Below are 23,452 nucleotides of genomic sequence, written 5' to 3'. Positions count from 1 at the left end.
AGCTTAACAGTTACCTTCTCACATCAATGAGATCGTAAGCATGGGCCTGTCTATTATTTATTAGGACCATTAGAAATGCTGGATAATTGATGACCTTCACTTCACTTCAGGAGTCCCCTCCATGCCACTTGAGACTAAAAGGTCCCACAAGAACCTGCCCAGGTACTTGAAGTTGGTGAAACTGTTGTCCCGTTGAGGGACCTTTTCTAAAAAATGAGAGATGTGGCCAATCCAGTTTTTTAATTCTAAAATTTCAGATGTTAAAATTAAGTGGAAAATTGAGTACGGACAGCTCATTCCATTGCGTGAAAAGTTCCATGTGGCAGTCAAAAATGTGATGATTGCTACAGCAACAGCATGGAGCCCAGTATCTTATAGAACTAGTTTTCAAGCTGGATGCCACCAGCATTTTCCAGGTTGCAAGCTTAGGCCTACCTGTAAGCAAGTTCCTTTGGAAGTAAATACAGTAAATGGATAGACAAGGTTGGATGGGTATCCAGGAAACTTTCTGTGGAAGAGACTCAGCAGGGAAAAAAAGAGAACAATTTTTGTTGCTACTTTGAGCTCAGTTTCGTGGCTGAATTTTTGAAAGACCCTGCTGCAAGTTATTTTTGAATTATCATGAGCTTGCATTTGCCTGCATTACTTGTTTATTAACTGGTTTGTTTTTGCTTTACTTATATGTTGTTGTGCTTTTGGATACAGTTATATTGAGGGAAATGTTGCGTGCTTATTCTTATTATTGTGAGCTGCTTTGAGCTCAACATCATTGTTTGAATAGCAGCATGCAAATATTAAATCAAAATCAAATCAAAGGTCAACAGTCAGTCCAGGAATATGATCCTTCCTCCACACAGGTCTTGTGTGGTAGACGTCTCCTTGCTTATAGACATAGCCCATTCTCCTGGAATTGCAGTGTGTACACACCCTGATTTTTGTCCCTTTCTCAATTTGATTCCAGTACACGTTAAAAATGCAGGCTTGTTTGTAGCCAAATTGATAACACTGAAAATAAAGGCCCTATTCATGTATTTACACATGTGCATTGAAAAAGTGATGGGGCTGCTCTGTTCTTGCGTGCCCAGGCTGGCTCGAGTCGTAGTGAGGATGTCTGAAGAGGAATCCCTACTTGAGAGCAGCTATAGGATTTCCTCGTTGCGTGTGCACACTTGATGTTCAGAGGCAGGGCTAGGTCAGGTGTGGGGTGGGGGTGGCTAGGGCCAGCAGCACAACCCCACTTCTAATTCGGTGCTTCAGTGCCCAACCTGCGTGTAACACATTGGGAGAGCAAAAGTAAGGATTTGAAATCCAGGAAGTAGCAGGTTATATTAGAGCTCCCCCTTACAAACTTTCATCACTCTCAGATTCACAAACAACATAAAGCCAGGTAAGAAGAGATTTCAATTAAATTAATGACTTTTTGTGTTTATATAGCAAATGTCTGGTAGAATGGGATTTTTTATAGTTGACTAGAGGAAAAGGGCCCAACAAGAGCTGACAACATATGTATTGTCACAAGAAGAAAACTCAATGACTCTGCTCCCCTCTCCAGTGTTTGAGTGCTATCCTTGTTAAACTGGTCCTAGGAGACATAATAGTAGAAACTGCTTAGTAGTACTTTTAAATTGATGCAACATGGTGCCCTCTTGTGGGAAATCAAGGGAAGGGTTCTACAATTCAAGGAAGCTGCTCAAATCATAGGACCAATATTATTATATATAAAAAGGAACAAACCACTTGCAACCTTCATTCATAACTACTAGTATATCAGGGATAGCCAACATGGTGTCCTCCAGATGTTACAAACTTCCATCAGCCCCTGTCTACATGACCAAAGGTTAGTTGATGGTAGGAGTTGTACTCCACAACAGCTGGAGGCCACCATGTTGGCTACCCCTGCAGTAGGTAATGTAATGGCAGAAAATAAAACAGATGGCAATGAAATAATTATATTTTTAATAAAAAAAATTTACACACTGTATACAGCTGACAGGGCAGCTTCCTGAAAAATTCCCCATCTTAGAGAATACAAAACAAATCTGCTGTACAGTCAGTAACTTTTTAAGTTTTCAAAATAAGTGTTCATTATTTGTAAGGCCTCAAAAATCTGGAGACTTTAGAGCGCAACAATCGAATAAAAGACCTTGGAAACATCTCCCTGGACTCTTGTGCTGTGTACTTGAAGTAGTTCTGTGGGTGTGCCAAGACATCAAACAATGCCTTTATCAGCTTCTTATCCTGAAAGTGTAAGAAAGAACTCAGTTGTCATTTAATATACTGTAGTTTGGGGGGAAATTAGTGCAAGCACAATTCTTGGTATAGTTTCTATTACATATTAAGGTAAAAGATCTTCCTATTAGCACTTTCCTGTAATTCAAAGTGCAACCCACCAAAATGCTAAGGCTTAGGCCAAATTACCCACATATCATTGCTATCATCTTTCCTGTGCTTCCAGAAGTTGGAACAGAAGGCATGTATGATTATTGCTAGGCAATTACTAATGCTCAAGTTCACAAGTTAGAAACATCAGCATTTGCCATCAGCACTACTATTAGGTGGCAGGCTGAGACAGCAGCTTCAGGTAGCCGATTTACGGCAATATTAATAGGTAGCATATTGTCAGTCATTTAACATATCCACTGCATCAGTTATCAACATATCTTGAGTCAACATTGCCTCCACCACTCCCTTCCGACTAGCTTTAGTTCTTGGGGAAACACAGTGATAGCAGCATGTTGCTTCTTGTTTGGGAGATATGCCTGCTGATCCTCCTCCTGTTTAGCTTCCTCTCTGTCACAGTAGAAGATTCTAAACAAAGCATTAAAGCTTTATTTTCACAAACAAAAGTCACTCATGAATGGATGTGTTCTTTCAGGAGATTAACTGAGCAAGTTTACCTTAAGGATCTCTTGATGATTTTCTGATGCATACAGTCTACCATCTCTGACTATGTCTTCTATTAGTTCCTGATAATCCTCTGTTGGAGACACACACATGACTTGCAAATATTCATTTGGGTTACATCAGCAGCACATACACATATCTCTAGACTGAACAGGAGGAATACTTACTACTCCTTTTGGCAAGTCACTCTATAAGTATTTCCCATTCTTTAGCTGAAAATGCTCCCAAACAGAATGTACGCATGCATTTGCATGTACCCATCTATAACCAAGACTACAATTTTCAGATTAGCAGATTTAATACCTATTCTAAACAGCCTTCAAGAAACAAAGTGTTCCATACCTGCTTACTATTAATCGGTCCATGGTAGAAATCATAAGCAGCCTTGGAGACATATATAAATGCTGGCTATGTGGCAAACTTCAAATACATCTTTGCTAAATAAATCTACTCTTTATGCTAAAATCTGCCTACAACACTCCTGCTTTTTCCCCCTTTCACTTTTTTGTATAATAAGAGAACAGCGTTTACTATTTTGGTATCAAACGTACTATCCTTTTTCCACTGGTGTGTTTTCAGGATGGAAATCAGATTTTAAAAATGTGGAACAAATCCTGTTTCCAGCTAAGAAGGGTGGTTAAGTTGCCACTGACTGGCAGCAAAGCCAAAGGATTTAGGTCTTTAAGTGCTGCACTTGCAAGCCTTTGGAATCCATCATGTCATAAACACATCAGATTGTTATCCCAGGATAGTTTAGGATAACTGCCAGAGATCGTACAAGGAAAATGAAACTGCCAATTTTCTCTGCCTTTGCCTGAAACACTGATTAGTCCCAAATTCAACTTCAAAGTAGAAACTGTGAAACCATTTGTACCATTATGAGAAAAGACACTTCTTGGGATACAGCAATAAACCAGTTACAGCTTTCCTAAATCAAAAAATAAAACCTACATTTCAGCAAAGCAACTTGGAGGTGTTCAGAGCCTAACTTGTCTCAAATACACAAATATACAATTTTGTGTAAAAATGTGAACTGGCACATAAAAGACAAAATCTGATACAATTTGAGAGTTATACTCCCAACAGACACCTGTCCCCACCCCTTACCATCTCCAAAATATTTTCATATCCTATGTAAGCAGGAAGCTGAATGAAGGAATAGCGCTGCCGCGGCTGCTTAAATGCAGCCACACTCTGCCCCCCAGCTAGCCCTATTGGCCAGTGGAGGGGCTTGGCGTGGCAGTGGAGAGGGGCTAAAGCAGGGGGCCGAGCATGCCCCCCTGCAAGTGCGGGAAACGGCTCCCACTCACAACTCCTCCCCTCTGCAAGGAGGAGAGGTCTTATATAAAATATTCTACCTATATAAAATGTTGGTTTCCCCTACTCCCAGAGTTTGAGATGGAAAGTAAAAACACAAATTTACACATTGAAACACCCACACTTTAGTTCCAGCAGTTTTTAAGGTTTCCTTACCATCGTATGTTACGTAAGGGACCTGGAATCCTTTGGCACTATTTCCTTCATTGGACTTGAACTGGACCCACAGCTTCTTAGACCTGGAAGTGAAAGCTATAGGGCGTTCATAGGTTTGACAGGTTTCGTATGTGGTCACAGAATTGGAGGAAGCTTCAAAACAAAATGGACAAAAGGAAGGTATCAAACACCTATTAGCTTAGGATTTTTCTTTTTTTTGAACAACAAAATACTTTTCTTTTATTCTCTTCTCACCAACCCATCCAACTATCTACCATCACCCCAACATTAATTGCCCTGAAGTTTTCTTTCTGCTTCTCTATTGCTAGGATCCATCCTAGTAAAGGGCAGAAGATTATTTAATTGATGGCTACATGTCATACCCTAATATGTCCCTCCCATTGCTTCCACGTGGTTTAAAAGCATTGTGGGACAATGTTTCCAGGGAACTGCCACCTCTAGCCTAGGAACAACACCCCCACTGCATGCTGCAACAGAAAAAGCTATTAATTGAGTGGGTTATTCCAGTGGATAAAGATGGTCCATGCCTCAACGTTGGAGCACTGAGCAGCTTTCCAATTCTACTGAGGTCCTATCACTAGCCTATGGTTTTGCTGACAATCTGACAATAAATACAAATATAAAAAATAAAACGTACATTTCAAACACATTACTCCTCTAAATTTGATGTGATTTTTTTTTTAGTATTTTCACTTCTTGTATGTTTTAAAGTACTGTAATTTTCTCTTGATTTTATCGTTTTATGCTATTATTTGTTTATTATGTTTATATCCTACCCTACATCCATAGATCCATAGTTCACAACATAAAAATACAAGATAAAAAACACAAAATACATAAGAAAAACAAAAACAAACAAACTGCTTTGAGGTTGTTGGTTTTTTTAAAAAAAAATCAAGCGGCATATAATTTTTTTGAAATAAATAATAATAAACTAGCTCATTGCCCAAGGAAAAGAGAACACTAAACCCTTTTTTTGTTGTTCAGTAGCAAAATCTATCCCAAGTGTATGCTTAATGCCCTGCTTTGTGGGTTACATAGAAGCTAAGAATCTGAACAAATCTTCTAGATGGAATATTGACTCTGCTTTGAATGTGCTACGTGGCTTTTGCCAAGCTATTTCTCTCAACCCAGTTCTCACCCCTTCTACAATACAAGAGGAATAATAATGATTTTCAGTATGGAGGAAATAATAAAAATGCAGGGTTTTTGTAAAGATTGCAACTAAATAATGCATGTGAACACCATGAGCAACTGAAAGCGCAATATAAGTGTTTATTATTAAAGGTAGTATTAGAAGGAACAGTACAGAAATTGTGATATAATAGAATTCAGGTTTGCAATCAATATTCCTGTTTCAATGCACCATAAGAGAACCTCTGGCTCTGTTGAGGTCATTGGCAAAGCACACGTAAAGATTACACTCCAAAGATACAATTTGGCTCCATAAACATGCTATTTTTAGCTTTTAAAGATCTATTGCCTAGGAGCTGTGCCAAGCCATCAGCACAAGAAAATGAAGTGTTGCATCAACAAGAACAGGCACAGCATGTAGCAAGCCATGACTGAAGAAGTAAAAAATATCATATTATTTCCAAACTCACTTAATTCATCAGGGGTAAACTCTTCTATGCCTCCCTAAATGCTTAGATTACTAGCTGAGTACAGTACATTCAGAAAGGCTGCTCCTAGATGTGTATATGAAACTTGGATAAAGGTAAAGGGACCCCTGACCATTAGGTCCAGTCGCGGACGACTCTGGGGTTGCGGTGCTCATCTTGCTTTACCAAGGGAGCCGGCGTACAGCTTCTGGGTCATGTGGCCAGCATGACTAAGCCGCTTCTGGTGAACCAGAGCAGCGCACGGAAACGCCGTTTACCTTCCCACCGGAGCGGTACCTATTTATCTACTTGCACTTTGATGTGCTTTCGAACTGCTAGGTTGGCAGGAGCAGGGACCGAACAATGGGAGCTCACCCTGTTGTGGGGATTCGAACCGCCAACCTTCTGATTGGCAAGCCCTAGGCTCTGTGGTTTAACCCACAGCGCCACCCGTGTCCCTATGAAACTTAGTTAATGCCAAAAACAATGGTATTGTTTTTAGTAAGTTATACTAGGGCTGTGCATTCCTGCTGGTGTCTGAAGCTGTGCACACATGACATTAGCCACAATCCATCTCTCCTGTAGTTTCTTGAGAAATACCATTTGATGCATTTCTCCTCAAACCAGCTTCCATTCAGTTTGAAAACAGAAGCCACTTTCACTCCACAGTTTAGCTGAGGTGTGAAAAATTGAAACAACTGTTGCACAAGCACAGATCACAGCTTCATGAATAGGAGTTGGGGAGTTGCACACTTAAGGAAACCAAACAGGTAATGCCCCATCTGGTGTGTATAGCAATTTGCAAATGCAGCATGAAATGTTGCTTGGGGGTGGGGAGCTAATGTGTATACAGCCAAAGTATCCCCACTGAATCGAAAGGCATGCTATCAGTGCTGTAAGACAACTACATTTCAGGATCTCCTGAGCTCAACAAAACTAGTGGCAGCAAGAAGCTGGTGGATTGGAAGCTGCTACAAGCATGGAGAGCCTACATTCCTAACACTTCACTGTGCTGCTTGACTTGGTGAGTTTAAACTCTGCTGCTTGGAACTCCTGCTGGAGAATGAATTTAGCCCTGCATTTTGAATCCAGGCACCCTGATTCTTTCATTATTCACCCCACACACGTAGGTCACAGGGATTCTTATTTTTCTTCCCACATGAACTATTCTACAAAAACAGTCATTTTCAATGATTGATTCTGCTTGCTGCTGCCAAAAGCCCATTCATCTTAGGACTTAGTGGTCTTGTGACTGCAGCCATCAGCACATCATTTGCTCTCTGGCCCCACTCAACCAGTTGGCGGATGTACACACCAGGAAAGGCAAGCATGTTTGTGTAAAAAAAGGAAGATCAATTCCCTACCTCCTCCACCCACCACAAATCACTATAGTTTCCCCACTAAATCTAAAATATGTCTGATCGGTAGTGCTTGTGTGTGTGTTTCACCCATAATGGGTGGTATGTATTGTTACAAAGGCAGTTCAGTGACGTAGGAAGGGCGGGGCATAGGGGGCGGGCCGCCCTGAGTTCCAGGGGAGGGTGGGTGACACTCCCCGGCCCCTCCCACCACTCCCTTGCCACCCGGCACCCCGTCCGTGCTTCTTTACGGATGGACGGGGCAGCCCCACGACCTGCCGCTTGCTCGCCGGCTCACCGTGGGAGCAGCAGCGCCGGCCCAGATACACTACACATGCCTGGAAATTCCGGGCATGCGCAGTGCATCTGACGTGCATCGTGGCGCCCCGCCCCCAGGGGGGTGCCTCCGCTCCACTGTCCCGGGCAGCGAAGAGGCTTCCTCTGCCACTGAGGCTGTTATACTGCATTTTAGAGCTAGATTTTCATGGGACTTGCTTTGGCACAGACAAAATGTAGGAAAGATCCATCAGGAGAAATACATTCATATACCTGACACGGAAACCTAGTTTAACTTACAGCTTTTTCTCATCACCAGGTAGTCTCCACATTCATCTTCTATTGGCAGAAATATTTCTGGAACCACAATCAGGATGCGGCGTTTAGGAGGAGGATTTATACTCCAAGTACATTCTGTGTTTGCAGGATAATTTCCAGGATAGTTTGGGGATTCAATGTATCCAGTAAACTCTCCAAGCTCACCACCACAGTGCCTGTCTGGAAAAAAGGAAATATGTTACCCATAGCCAGGGCAGAGGGGAAAGCAATATTCACCCCTGTGCAATGCCACCAGCAGCAATCACAACTGATACTATTACTTTGGCTATTATCTAGGAATCATATCTTTTATTCCTTAGACCATTTTTATTGAGTAGCTACTTCAGATGACTAAAAGCAAAGGAGCAAAATTCATATACAGCACAGCTTTGTCTGTAGAAATAAATGGCAACTTTGAGCCATAGACACATGTGGCTCATAATGAGGGAAAGCAAACTTTATGAAATGGACTGCATCTTGGAAGCTTTAAGGGGAAGTGGGGTTGACTGAGGTTGAGGGAGAGCAACAAAGTAGAGATAGCACAAAGGGAGTCTACTGCCATGCCACCATGTGTCCTGTTGCCAGGTGACAAGAGATGTGTTTCCTGGTCTCACAAGATATACCGGTAGTCGTCACCAGGGAGGAAACTGCAAGCTGGTGTAGACTGTAGAAAAAGCAGGAAATTGGTATTATCTGGGAGGCATTTACAGCTTCCTTTTCCAATCTAGTGTGCTTCCAGATTTTTGGACTACAACTCCTATCAGCCCCAGCCAGCATGGCCAGTGGTCATGGACAATAGGAGTTGTAGTTCAAAACATCTGGGGGGCATCAGTTTGGTAAAGGCTGGTTAGAGAAAGCCTGGCTTGAAAGAATTGCCTTAGGCTTAGGGCCTAGAACTTGGCACAACTGAAGCAGAGGCTGTTGGAGAAGACACCAACAGCTCCTTCCTATGTCCACTGATAAGGGCTACTTGGAGACTGACACCAAAGAAAGCAATGAAGTCAGGTTAGGAAAGCCTACATCCCAAAGCAGGATATGGCTAACAAGGAGTGATTGCTGTTGGGTAGGGATATGGCTTCTGCTCACTTAAGGAAAGATCAATAGCATCTATCCCATGGGTACAGGCAAACTAAGGCCTGGGGGCCAGATCTAGCCCAATCACCTTCTAAATCCAGCCCACACAGTCCGGGAATCAGCATGTTTTTACATGAGTAGAATGTGTCCTTTTATTTTAAATGCATCTCTGGATCTGGCCCCCCACAAAGTCTGAGACCCCCTGCTCAAAAAGTTTGCTGACCCCCCCCCCCACTGCAGTTGGTACTAGGTCCTTTCATTTTGGACAGGCTGCAACATAGTTTATCAATATTTACCTTTGCAATGAGTTACATTTGTTGATCCATCATAATCAGTGGTTGTGTTTTCAGGGCATGAAATGCAGTAATTCTGTCCAAACTCAGGCTGGTATGTTCCAACAGAACAGCGGATACAACGATGTGTTGTAGTGTTGTAGAAATGACCAGGTGAGCACTGCACTGTAAAAGAAGGTGAACAGGCAACATGCTACAATAGCTTTGGTAAGCTGTGACAGGATTAACTGCAGCCATTCCACTGAATGACATTTCACCCAAGACTAATTTTCTGCACAGAAAAATTGCATACATCCGACATGCACACTGCCACAGATGAAGAATGTATATGCTAATTTCACTTGGGAGTTCAGACTGTGGGTACCTATCACTTAGCAGGAATTTTCAATGCATGTCAAATCTGGCAAAATAAATATGTATTCCCGTTATTCATGCTGGCTAGGGGTGCTGGGAGTTAGAGTCCCAACAACATCTGGATGGCTTCAGGTTTCCCACTCTTGATATAGGGAAAAGTCCTGAGGATTAGTCTATCTTGCTTGAATATATTCTTTCCAATTAGTCCCTGCCCAACAAGCACTTTGGGCCACATGTATGAATGGAAAAGGGAGGACTTGCCTCCAGTATGATTTGAGTGATTTCCAGCTGCTCAGCCCCACTCCCTTGCCTCAGAGCACATAAGTGGCTCTGCTGCTTATCAGAGTGAGGCCTAAAGGTGATACCAAGGTCTACGGCAGGAAATGTCACCTGCTTTGCACAGTGGCAGTATCGTAGCCAATGAGGTTATCGAAGGCACGGCTATTGCCACCATGGCGACACCATGTTGCTCCTGTCACTGGATGTGAATGTGAGTTTTACTGTGAGAATGAGCACTTCTTTTGGCTATTAAGCAGGATCCGTATTCTAAGTAAATGAATAGACTAGATCTCCAACTTTTATATTTGCAGTTGAAAGGAATGCTTTCACCCTTAAAAGGTGGAAAGGAAAAGTGTGGTTGCCTATGTTCCTTGTACATCCTTGGTTCTTACCTTTAGTCTCACAATTCTGAAACACTGTTGCACCGGTAAGTTTTGTCATCAAACCTCCACCACAGGTAAAACAAGATGTTCGACCTGACTCAGGCTGATATGTCCCCAAAGGACATGCAAGACAAGGCTTAAATCCATCAACTGAGTATTCACCTGGTGAGCACTGTCCTGTGGGAGAGGGGAGAGAATATACATTACTGTAAGCCAGAGGTTTTCAACCTTTTTGATTCTACGCCTCCCTTGACCACCTGCATTCTTTCTGTGGTACCCGTGTGGAGCTCAGGAGCCCAGTTATGTCACTTCTTGCCTGCAGAGCTGGCAGCCTCTTACTCTTTTTCGAACTTTCCTTGTGGATTGTTCCCTCAGCCTCCTTGAGAGCATAGCTGTCAACCTTTCCCTTTTTGTGGGAAATTCCCTTATTATAGCAGTGGGGAGCAGCAGGGAGGGTTGACAGCTATGCTTGAGAGTCCTCTGGGCAGCTGCAGCTGCACCCCCCGTCTCTGAGCTGCCCCCCCCCAAGAGAGGTGCCTTCTCCTACTGCCCCACAGGGGCCTGGGAAGCACCCCCTGGCCAGCCCAGAGGCACCATTCACCTAGGGAGCTTGTAGCCAGGGCTGTTGCAGCAAACAGCTGTGCAAGGCTTTGGGAGGGCATCAGAGGAGGGATGGAAGGAAAGAGGGACAGAGGCCAGTGTTGGTCGTGGTACCCCTGATCATTCAAGGCACCCCAGGGTGCCACAGCACACTGGTTGAAAACCACTGCTATAAGCCATGATTTTTTTTTGGCAAACCTATACTATACTGGAGCCTCAGTTGGTGGAAAGTCCTATTGCCAAGATAGAAAATTATAGTTATTAAGAATCTGAACTAACTGCAGTTCAAAATAACAACAGGAACTTGCAGCTAGTTGTTGTTGTTGTTGTTCAGTCGTGTCCGACTCTTCGTGACCCCATGGACCAGAGCACGCCAGGCACGCCTATCCTTCACTGCCTCTCGCAGTTTGGCCAAACTCATGTTAGTAGCTTCGAGAACACTGTCCAACCATCTCATCCTCTGTCGTCCCCTTCTCCTTGTGCCCTCCATCTTTCCCAACATCAGGGTCTTTTCTAGGGAGTCTTCTCTTCTCATGAGGTGGCCAAAGTACTGGAGCCTCAACTTCAGGATCTGTCCTTCTAGTGAGCACTCAGGGCTGATTTCGTTAAGAATGGATAGGTTTGATCTTCTTGCAGTCCATGGGACTCTCAGGAGTCTCCTCCAGCACCATAATCATATGGCCAGATTATGACACCAGCTAAGTAGGTGTCATAATCTGGCCACTGACATGCATCCAATTCTGAGAGTTACCTAATCCTGGAACTAGAAACCAGCAGTTGCCATCCTATTACATTGTAGATCCATAGCTAATTCTTGTATTTCTTTTTAGAAAGTACTAATAACTTTATGATGTTCCATTAAGGCAAAATCCAAATCCAACCACTTAACTGACTACATTGTGAATTTATCCTTCCAGAAATGGAAAGTCCAAACGCAAAGAGAAAATGCAGGGTTTTCATGATGGTTGAAAAGCCTCCTTTTGGAGTCTGTAAAGCACACTTCTGAACTAAACTGGCATTACTAATCAAAGTATTAGAAATGCATTCACTTTACCATGGGTACAGCACCCACATTCAGAGGAATTCTGTCAGGCAAAACAGAGCCCAGTGCCCCCACTCTCCTCCGCACCTGCACCCAGGCACCACAACAGGCTACTATGGGGAATAGGACCTCTTCATGTACCTTTCATATCCCCTTGCAACAAACCTTTCAGACAGTCATGGAATGTCTAATAAGCCATGTAGAAAAAATTAGGTCCAGGCCCTATCACTGAGCCTTTAGTATTACGGTATCTCCTCCATTCTTAAACTGCTTTGGTACCGATATACTATACAGACAGAGGTAACCTACTGGAACTGATTATATACACATATCCATCCCCTGCAGCTTCTTTATGTAAATCTCCAAAAAATATGTCTTCCAAACTTGCAGCAAGCTGATTGCGATGGCAGGCCAAATGATTTAAACTGTTCTGCAAGACATGGGATTACTGCTGCAGCTGTTTGGCTAAGCTGTGAAGTTCTGTCCTTTTAAAGAGCTGGTAAAACTAAAGCTGTTAGTTTTGGTTTATAGCTCTGATAAATCACTTCAATGAATGGTTGTTTTTGTTAGGGGGGGGGAGTAAATTGGCCCTGGCATCATTTCAAGTTATTTAAGTTTGCAGCAAATAAGGCATTAACTGGTCATGATCAGGGATGAGGAATTTTGTTTACAGCTAATGAACTGAGTTTAATAGGGAGTGCCGCCTTGGCTTCTGAATAAAGAAGAAGCATGGAGTTGTATGTGCTTAATGCACCAAGGAATAAAGAAAATTGCATGCTTAAATACTGACCCGTAGGTCATGACATCAAAAACCCATTCCCCCCCCCAACACTTTTTCTTTTGAGGTTGTAAATATAGCCAATGCATGTTACATACAAGTTTGAATGCTACAGAGCTGTTAAAATGTGAACTATCTAATGGAGATGGATTTCTTCTTTTGTTCTGTGGTGAGAGTTTTAAGACGTGCCACATCAGCTACCAATATCCATTTGCTCTACCAATAAAGAGGCAAACTACATTATCCTAAAACATCACACTGTAGAAAAATTCTGGAGACTATTACACTTTAGGGTGGAGAACATCATGACTGGCTGCTTCTCCTCACCATAAACTCCCAGGATCACAGAAATACAGAATGCCACAGAGAAACATTTTAAACAAGCCTTCCTTTTTCTTACTACTAATAATTGGTGAATGACATTTATATTCATAATATATTAAGCATATATAAGCACAACAAAAATATATAAATAAAAATACAGAATTTATCACTACTGTAGCTCTTCAAATATTTATGCCAAACATTTGTCCCAACAGAAGGTTGTTGTTGTTGTTTAGTTGTTTAGTCGTATCTGACTCTTCATGACCCCATGGACCAGAGCACACCAGGCACTCCTGTCTTCCACTGCCTCCCGCAGTTTGGTCAGACTCATGTTGGTAGCTTCGAGAACACTGTCCAACCACAGAATGTAGCGCCTTCTCAAAACTAAATTCATGTCTGTAATCCTTTTCTTACATGGCATGTAAGAAAAGAAGGCTGAACTAATGGGTACTTTCAAAACATACGAAGGAGGAAGAAGCAATAGTGTTCATGACTCTGTAAGGTGCAACATCCTCACCTCCACATTCAGATATACTGTGAGCTCCAGCTGTTTTTTGGTTTCCAGGATTCTGTGGATTTGGGCAAGGTTCACAAGTTATTTGGCCTTCATTGTCTTGGTAAGTTCCATTCGGACATAAAATGCAGCTTTCTTGCTCGCCATCATAATATGTTCCAACACTGCAGCTAGCTGACAAGAGAAGAGAAAACTGTCAGGAACAATGAATCAGTGATCATCTTCTATGGGATGGGTGAAAATGGGGATACCAGGAGGCAGAGAATTGAGTGTCATTATTTTTTACTTTGGGGCGTTTTTTTTTTCATGCTGTGTGCCTCATGGTCATATTTAGGTTCAGGAGTAAATTTTCTGTCTGGTCACATACAGGGGAAGGCTTCTGCTTTCCCTATAGATAGAAAAACTGACCCTCAAGTAAAGGCTTGATCACCTGTTCTGTTTCAAGAAGACTGCTCTTGGGTTTTTAAAAATAATCTACATAGACCCAAATGGATTCTCCTGCTTTGTGGACTTTTTGCTCTCTATGATTGTGGAAGAACCATAGGTCAGTGAAAATGTTTCAAGTTAAATAACTGGTAACAGGACTGATTGATAAAAGTCCTCTTCTCTGGGATAATTATAGCATAGGATACTTGGCTAACTAGACTACTGAAGTATAAGGCAACTTCCTATGATTAATTTCACTTCAGTGAAAGGAAGCAGAGTGCACCAGAATATCCACAGCTACTGTCTAGGCTTTTGCATATTTAATAGTTTGAACAGAAGCAGCAAAAACAATCTCTCATTGGTATGTTTGGGAAAGAGACCTAAAATTGTTTGTTTGTTTGTTTGTTTATATTATTGGTACCCTGCCCATCTCCTTGTCTCACTCCTCCCTGCCCCTCAAAATAAGGACCATATATTTCTGACCATTCTATGCAGAGTTATGTAACCTATCAGAGGACTGGTTCCCAGTCAGATAGTCCTTACTAGTTCTTTCCATGGCTGTAAAATATAAACCTTTCCATCTCCATCCTATTAAAAGAGACCCTTATGCAGCATTCATTAGAATGGCCACACTATAAATGAGCTAAGTCTTTTCAGAAATATTTAAGCTCAATGCTTGCTTGTGAAACGTTATCCTCTATGATGTGTCCAGTTCCCTAAAAATCAAGGGGTGGGTGTGTCAGTGTGCACATTTTTAAAGCTGCTGAAGCACAACTGATCACTCTATATGGAGCAAAAAACTGAAATAAAAATGTCGCCGCAGCCTTAAATTCTTCTGTACAAATATTAGTTTAAAAATTAAGCTGCAAAGTTTTAGTCCCACAGAATAAAGCACAGGGTGTGCCACACAGTAAAAAAAAAAAGTCTGCTTTCACAACAAAGAGCAACGACTTGGAAATAATGGCACTACATCAAGGATTCAGCAAGCTTTCTTTGTCTGCTTTTTATTTCCCCACAACCTGCTTGTTTTCCTTCAAATGAGCTGAAGAACCATTTGCCTTCAGCAGGATTCATTCCTATAACCACTGTCTTTGTTTGTCTTCAGTGACCATTAAAATCCTATTCTTAATCACTGCAGCTCTTTGAAAAAGTGAAAGCTATTCTGATGCAAAAGAAAGAGGGGGAGAAAGGCAACTCCAGGGAGCCAGGAATAGTAGTTATAAGGACATTTAAAGGCTCTTTCCTTGCTCTATTCAATACTTTTAGCCTTTAAGATTTTGATGCCATGGACAAACTCTATAGTGTCTCCATGATGGAAAAAGGTGAGCCTCATAAAAGAGGTCATGATCCACAACTAACTGTTCCCCTAAGAGCCATGCCCTGACTTTATAAGAAAAACACAAAAACCCGATGGAAACTTATTTCTAAGCAGCCCTCTGTATTGTTTTAGGATCTTTTTGTTTTGGTGTTTATTGGTTCACAAGCTGTGGTCATATGGGTAAATTATGCGCATTAGGAGTTAGGTCTTAAGTCTATTATTCCTTAAGCAGCAGGTTGGCAGAATAGCCAGCTATTTATCTCTGGTTTGGAAAATTTATTCCCCTCTCCCCCAGAACCTCTTTCAAGATCTTTTCATTTGAAAGGAAAGAAAGTTGCAAGATGTTGGGAATCAGATACATGGGGAAAAAACAGCAGGGGGAAAAATTTCTAAACAGAAAGTTCTTTGTGTCACTTTTTCTTCTTTTTAGGGGGGGAAAAACTGAGCCACGGTGCAAGTTAATGTTCTTTTTGGTGAAGTGTCACTTTTTATGCTTACAGTACAACAAAGATTGACTGAAAGACGCATTTGTGCCCCGTGATGCAATTTTTAAAAAATCAACGCTGATGATGGAAGTTAAAATCAAACAACATTAAAATGCAAACACTGAAAACACCATCCTAACAACATCGTAATATAGATAATAAAACCTAAAATAACAGCATCAGATTTACTAAACATTTAAAGTCTGCGCAAATGCCTAATTTGTGCTTCACATGCCTTCACTTGCAACCGTTAGCACTGACTGTGTGAAGGGGAGATACGTTTATTGAAGACAGAGATGGTAAAAACTGGGAAACACCTGCCCTTCTAAATTGATGGAGTGCAGGATACAAATACAACCTATTCACACGGTTTATTAGCCCCCATGCAGTCAGCCCACTGGATGCCACAGTTGAGAATTACAGAAATGAAAAGGAAAGAGTCACCCTGAGTCTTGTGCTCAAACCCCCCCCCCAATTGGCCGCAATGAGGACTTTAGCAGAACTTATTCTCATTTTCCACTAATCCTTGCTTGTCAGGTTGCACAAACCAAAGATTGTGGTTTAATATATGACTCGTGGTTTGAAGATGGCTTGCTCTGAAACTGATTAGAATTTGCAGTTTGAAAAGTTTCTAATCTACTGGTATACATAAGGTCCTATGAGGTTTTATGGAAAGTGAAGTTAAACACTGTTGAAGGTCACCTCTCAGCTGTGCAGGAAGAAAAAAAAGAGGAAGGTAGAAATGTGTGAGTCAGGGTGGCATCTTCCTACTAATGCGCATAAAGCTAAATCATGGTTTCTTTTTCTTGTCTCCACCCCCCTTTGGCTAGCTGTACCCACAGCCAATCAAAGTGAGGTTTCCCACTCAGCACTTTGCGAGCTACTCCACTCCGGTGGAATTCCACTGCGCTGCATCACCAGACTCTGGTCTTTCTTAGCTTTCTGTCACCGTTACATACGCGTCAGATCACGTTTGTGCTTACCACATTTGTTGCCCACATGTCTTTGACCCAGGCCACAGACTTCTTGTGTTTCCAGTACCCTGGCAGTTTTTCTGGCCACATCATGATTCACACCAGACAGGCGAATATGGAATTGTTCTTTATTGATCACCTTCCGCAATGTTCTAATTGCTTTACGAAGCCTTTTCTCAGTCCTCTTACGTGCACAGCTCAGATTGCATGTTTCTAGAAAGGTACAGGTGGTCGCGATCAAGAGCAGAAAGCACTAAAGTGCAACAATACTAGATTCAAAAGAGTTGTCAGTGCAATAATGGCAGACTGCATTAACTATGGCAATACATTATTCTAAGTTAAACTTTTCAAAACAGACAGCAATTAAATGGTGAACATCTAGTGATAGTAGCTTTCTGTCCATAGGGGAAATGAATATTAAAGCTTTAAAACAGGAGATACTTTTTTCTTTTTGCATGAAGGTGAAAGTGAAAGAGAGAGAAATCAAGGAAAAAACTGCCACAAAGCTCCCTCAAAACCATAATCTTTCAATTGTATTGTGGGTTCCTTTCCAACCAACCTGTCACCTCCTTTTGGTTTGTTTCAAGCTCAAAGTCTGCAGATATAAACATTTCTCTAGCTGCCTTCAAGCCGCTGAGGTCTCCAAGAGTTCTCTTGCCAGAACTGCACGTCAGATTTACATAGTAGAAGTTCTTCTCCATTACTGAATTATGTTTCTCTGTGTGAAGAAAATTAAAGGAAGCAAGAGGCATCTATGCTGTAGGGCCTTTCTGAAGCCTGATAAATGTTGCTGAGAAAATGGTTATGGGGCTGTATGATTCATTCCAGATGCTAACAAACGACAAGCAACTGCACTCAATGGTGTATGGTACAGTCTGGTATTTGGACACATTTTCTATTCTATTAGACCAAAACCAGTGCCAAGGTCTTAATGCGGCCAAAATTTGTTTATTGAAAATTAGCTCCATTGTTCCTTTTACACACTTAAACCACCTATGACAAAGCTCTACACCGTTAAATGTTCAAACTTGGACTGCCAGAACCTCAGTCAGTTTGCTACTAGGAAGATTTGCATGGCTATAGTTCTAAGCATTTGCTCAAACACTGCGTTGGTGTTAAGAATGAAAGGAAACGTATCCAGGTGGCCCTAGGCTTGTGATTAGGAACCATGTCTGGGAGATCAAACTAATCTGGAAAAATCTACCGTGACACCTCAAACATGGGCTGAGCTGTGTACCCTTGTATCAACAAGAGCTCAAGTCAGTCAAGATGTATGCAACACTTTTCCTGGTGATGCACATACATAATCACTAGCCTTGGAGCCTTATTTGCCCCAACAGGGTTCCTCAGGTTGCGCCCAGCGAGAAAAATGGAAGCAGTCAAACAGACACCATTTGGACTGCCCATATGTCCCCCTTCCCCCTTAACTGCCCTGTAACATAACTTGATAGGTAATCTGAAGTTCTCCAACCACGGTTCTTTAAACTTTAATGCTCTCTAATCTTTAAGCCTTCCCCATTACACACCTGATGTATAAGCACACATTCTGACTGCAAATGTTCCTGTCTATTTTGCACGCTTGCCATGCCCACCCACCCCTACCCCAATTCTCTTTTGTCTGGGACCAGGCCCGTCTTAGAGGGATTGGCCGCCCTGGCGCAGCGATCCCTCGGCGCCCCCAGCCTGCCACCTCTCCGCCCGCCTCCCTCCCGCGCTGGCCGCCCCTCGGGAGGGGGGGTGGGCGAGCGGGGGATGAGGGGCGTGGCGTTGGAGCGGGCACTCGCACGCCGGCGGGCGGGCAGGCTGCAAGCCGGCCGCCCTCGCCTCCCAGAGCCTCAGCTGGAGTGCTGGAAGGTCGCGCAAAGCCCCGCGCCGCTCCAGCTGGGGCTCCGGGAGGCGAGGGCGGGCGGCTTACAGCCTGCCCGCCGGCGCGCGAGTGCCCACCTGCCCGTGGGGGCGGGTTGGGGAGGGGGAGCCCGGTATGCCGGCGGGCTCGCGGGGGCGCCCCTGGTGCGCCCGGCGCCCTGGTGCACCGCGCCACCGGCCTCTATGGATGAGACGGCTCTGTCTGGGACTGAAAAGTCCATTTCTTCACCTGACCAATATTGGTGAGGGCAGCCTTGCTCCAACCCAGTTACTGACATTAACACTGTACCATCCCTCACTCAGCCTTGCCTATGACTGGCTACAGAAATTACTGTAGCCAACCTAGCAGTTCAAAAGCACGTCAAAGTGCAAGTAGATAAATAGGTACCGCTCCGGTGGGAAGGTAAACGGCGTTTCCGTGTGCTGCTCTGGTTCACCAGAAGCAGCTTAGTCATGCTGGCCACATGACCCAGAAGCTGTACACCGGCTCCCTTGGCCAATAAAGCGAGATGAGCGCTTCAACCCCGCAACTGGACCTAACGGTCAGGGGTCCCTTTCTTTACCTTTTATCAAACTATAGAAAAATAATCTTAAACTCCTCTCATTGGATACTTCTGCAGCTGAAGCTATTTTCAAACTTGGATCACCTTAGGCTATACATGTGTTCCGTTCCATGAAGGGTGTTGGCTCCATATCCCAGTGAGTTATTAGGGGTGGAGGTCTGGAACACCGCATAGCAGCAGAAGTGAAAGGAGGCCTGGGCCTGTCCTATGGCCCTACCATTGAACAGAGTGTTTGCATGGAAGCAGAATAATATTGTTCTGACTAATCATGTATCTATAGTGCATGATCATGACCACCATTACCAAGGTCCTTCAAAACGTAACTATAACTACACATCACATACCATTGGGGGCCTCTGGCATTTGCTGATGTACAAAATTAACCAGTTTTAATCATGCATATTCATCCATACCTGGTATTATATGACGAAGAGCATCTTGAAACATCTTACTCTTTCTCAAGTTACATTTTCCTTCATTAAATTTAAAGGTTACGCTTGTCCTGATGGTAGAAAGATCTTCAGGAAGAAACATTAAAATTGTTACTTTCATATGCAAGGGAAGTAAAACCAAGCAGGTAACTCAGGTGGCTTTCAAACACTGCATCATCAACACTTTAAAAATAAAAAGTGACCACCTGCTTCTCTCTCAAAGAGAAAGAGCTTTCACATAAAGTGAAAGCAAAGCAATAAGCAGTTTGTGGAATGCTCTTCCCAGGGAGGCTCGCCCAGTGCCTTCACTATACATCGTTAGGCACCAGGTGAAAACATTCCTCTTCAACCAGGCCTTTGGCTGATTAACATTCTATATCCTTTTAAAAGTGTTTCTTTTTGTTTTTTTATTATGTATTTTGTGTTTTTATTTTGTATTTTTATGCTGCACACTGCCCCGAAATCTTCAGATGAAGGATGTTTTAAAACTTAATAAATAAACAAATACAAAAATTTGCAATTCGTCTGATCCACTAATGCCATATGAATACTATTCCTGGCAACTGGTAGACTGTATAGCAGCACCCCTAATGCATTTAAAAGCAGAACCATCCCTTCTACTTCTTATTTTCATGTGTGAATGCTGTTGCTTTTGGATCCAAAGCCTACACAAATGAGGGATGTATCACCAGGCTTGGAAGAAATCCCAAAGTTTGCAGAACTACAAAAAAAACTTTAGGGGAAAACGATGGGTTATGTTGGGGTGGGGAAACAGCTTAACAAGGACTGAGTGTGCTTAATGGCCATGGAATGCTAACTGACAAGTGGAGCATAGAGAACAGAAAATGGTAGCTTTGACAATCCTGTAGGACTGAATAGGAACATGTTTTGTTAAAGGTGCCACTTGTAAACTCTGCCTTACACTGAGCCACACTAATGATCCACCTAGACCAGCACTGTGCGTCCTGAGCAGAAGTCACTGCCAAAGACTGCTCCAAACTCTGCTAACCTGAGTGATTTTACAAGAGATACCTATGAATGAAGCTGAGATCTTCCCCTCTGCCACTGAACTATGCACTGTCTTCAAGAATCTACAAAAGGCTACTCTAGTTTGGTTGCCCTTTTTAACAAAACAGCAGCACAAAACTTGGGTTGCAACATTTATTCAGTTAATTGATAAAAAACCTTAGGATCAGTTTTAAAAAGTGCCCCCGATTAACTGGGAAGCAGATTGTTTTTTCAAAAAATTGCCAATAAAAGCACTTGCAGAATCCAAGGTTGGCAGTGCCATCTTAAAGAACACCCCTCTTTTTTTTCCTCACAAGGAAATGCCTCTTCTAAGAGGGTGCCTGCTACAATAAGGGAGTGTTTTCTGCATAACTGTTTTATTCAGATGCAAATTTAGGCAGATTAGTAAATTAATTGATCACAATTTCTTTAATTAAGCAGAACCCTTAAAAGATATAAACCAGCCCAAGCCCAACATGGAAAAATATATAGCAGATAATTTACCTAGAGCAGTTGACTCACTGGCATTTTGTTTTTTTTTCTTAAGTGGAGAAGGGCTGCCACATTTTATATTGTAAGAATCTTCAAGGCCTAACAGACAGATCATAAAGCTACACAATAAAACAGAAACACATAGTAGAATACTACTGAAATATATTCCTGGAAGCTCAATCCAGTTTCTGAATAGACTCTCAAGCTTACAGTACTAAGGCACAAGTGACGCATCACTAAGTCTAGAATGCATATTTATTTATTTTGAATATTTCATCTGGCAAGTGATTTTTCACAAGCGAAATCTGGTATAAATTTATGTAGCAGGAGATGAATACTATGGAATGTGCACATGGATAGTGGCACATGATTTAATGAATTATATTTCCAGATTTTTTCTAGGGTTTCTATTCTTTACTTAAAAATAACAAACAACAACAACAACATCACTGTGTTCTGCAAGACTTACCAGAGGTCAGATGAATGTCAGAGGGGCAGATTAAAAAACACCTATTGCTTCCATCAGTCTTAATGCAGTGCAGAGATATTTTGGGTAAACTGACTTCAGGCATGGACCTTTCTATAGGGCAAAATACAGATACACACAGGAGAAGAAAACTAATGACAGATATGGTTCTAAAATGCAAAGATGAAGTTATGCATGGCACAAAATCAATATTGGTGAAGGAGGAAGGCACAAACAGTATATATACATTTCCCCTTTTCTATAAAATACTGATTTATTTTTTTTAATGCAGGCAACCACAAAAGGAAAAAACAGCCCAGATTAAAAGCACAGGAAAGAAAGCATCAAAGACCTGAAAGTATCTCCTGTTTTGTTTTGTTTTGAAGCCAGCTTTGACAGACAGTCATGATGGCCTGTTAGAAACAAAATAGTGCTGCAGGCTGAAGACATACAATTGATTTTTCAGAGGATTGACTGAAATTTGAAAGATGGATCACTGCTCTTAGTATCACACTTTCACCTCATAGTAAGCAGGTTCTAAAGATATTTGACTGCTTCAAAAACCTGGTTCACCAGATGCAACTGTGAGATGAAAGAAACATGGGTGTATGATAAGAGAAGTGCACTCTCTTTCAGATCACTTCCAGCTCTTAAAAAGTACTGTCTGTCTTCGGCCGTGATAATGTGGATCCACACTGCTGTGCTCAATGGATCATTGTTATCAAAATTGCTTCAAATGTGCAGGAAACCAAATTTGCAAAAACCATTGGGGGCTCTTGAATCTTACCAACACAGTCCTTTTTGTTCCAGTGTAATTTGTGGCCAGCATCACAGTGGCATTCATAATCCCCCAATGTGTTTACACAGGTATGCTGGCAGCCACCATTGTTGATGCTACACTCATTGACATCTATAGCAGAATGGGGGGTGGGGAAAGAGAGACATTTAACCAAAAAATTAGTGTGGTTCCTACTGTGCTCAGTGTAGAGTAGCACATGCAAAACTACAGCTGGGTACAATAATACATTCACTATGCTGGGGACAGTGGCACCTGCTAGATGTTGCTGGATTCCAGCTCCACCCATATCCCTGACCACTGGATATGCTGGCTAGGAGTTGGAATCCAAAAAAATCTGGAGGGCACAAGTTGGCTACTACTGGACTATGGTATATATAGAAAGTGTGGCAAGATCTCTCTCTTACACACACACACTTAATTGTAAGCTTGTAAAATTCAATTGAATTTTAGGCCAAATAAATGAATTCAGTTCTGAAGCCTGGGGAACCTAAATATGTATATATGTTATTTTATTAATCACCCTTTCTTTTAAGAGCCCAGGGTATTACTAAATAAAATGCATACAGAACTAAAATATTACAAAATAACAAATGTCAAAACCCAGACTCATGATTTGTCCTGCTCTAAATAAACCACAAGCAGCAACCAATGTTTCTTATTGGTTTAGAATGGGTGCTTTGTCTGGAGCAAAACAAACCACAAGTGTAGGTTTGGACAACAAAATAAAATAAAATGACTTGAAGATCCAGGCTTTCCCACAGGAACATTTTAAAATTATTATTATTATTATTATTAATACCCCGTCCATCTGGCTGGGCTTCCCCAGCCACTCTGGGCGGCTTCCAAGAAAATATTAAAATACAATAATCCATCAAACTTTAAAAGCTTCCCTAAACAGGGCTGCCTTCAGATGAAAAACACTAAATTACAAACATAATCTGTTTTTTGAAACCTTTTTGAATTGGAGGTAGCTACCGTGCATAATACCTACTGAAACCAATGGGCGTTTTGCACGAAGCCATTCTGCAAAAC

The 23,452-nt window shown here is 42.1% G+C and overlaps 1 protein-coding gene across 7 annotated transcripts in view; it reads right to left on the bottom strand.

Moving 5' to 3' along the window:
* Positions 1 to 1,933: 1,933 nt before the first annotated feature.
* The window catches only part of SCUBE2 (signal peptide, CUB domain and EGF like domain containing 2), a 48,654-nt gene continuing 27,135 nt past the window's right edge, over positions 1,934 to 23,452 (bottom strand). For 6 of the 7 annotated variants that reach the window (XM_033152912.1, XM_033152930.1, XM_033152907.1 and 3 more), the window contains 13 exons: positions 22,409 to 22,531; positions 21,625 to 21,735; positions 21,168 to 21,254; positions 19,638 to 19,742; positions 17,355 to 17,513; positions 16,805 to 17,008; positions 13,596 to 13,766; positions 10,344 to 10,511; positions 9,322 to 9,483; positions 7,934 to 8,131; positions 4,378 to 4,530; positions 2,898 to 2,977; positions 1,934 to 2,238 (listed from right to left, as the gene is read on the bottom strand). In XM_033152912.1, the coding sequence (XP_033008803.1) occupies positions 2,086 to 2,238; positions 2,898 to 2,977; positions 4,378 to 4,530; positions 7,934 to 8,131; positions 9,322 to 9,483; positions 10,344 to 10,511; positions 13,596 to 13,766; positions 16,805 to 17,008; positions 17,355 to 17,513; positions 19,638 to 19,742; positions 21,168 to 21,254; positions 21,625 to 21,735; positions 22,409 to 22,531 (1,874 nt within the window). In that variant the 3' untranslated portion in view covers positions 1,934 to 2,085. The remainder of the gene's footprint in view (positions 2,239 to 2,897; positions 2,978 to 4,377; positions 4,531 to 7,933; positions 8,132 to 9,321; positions 9,484 to 10,343; positions 10,512 to 13,595; positions 13,767 to 16,804; positions 17,009 to 17,354; positions 17,514 to 19,637; positions 19,743 to 21,167; positions 21,255 to 21,624; positions 21,736 to 22,408; positions 22,532 to 23,452) is intronic. The other variant, XM_033152946.1, reaches the window with a different exon arrangement.

Source organism: Lacerta agilis, chromosome 1, assembly GCF_009819535.1.
Source record: "Lacerta agilis isolate rLacAgi1 chromosome 1, rLacAgi1.pri, whole genome shotgun sequence".
Taxonomy (NCBI): domain Eukaryota; kingdom Metazoa; phylum Chordata; class Lepidosauria; order Squamata; family Lacertidae; genus Lacerta; species Lacerta agilis.
This window is presented reverse-complemented; position numbering and strand designations above follow the sequence as displayed.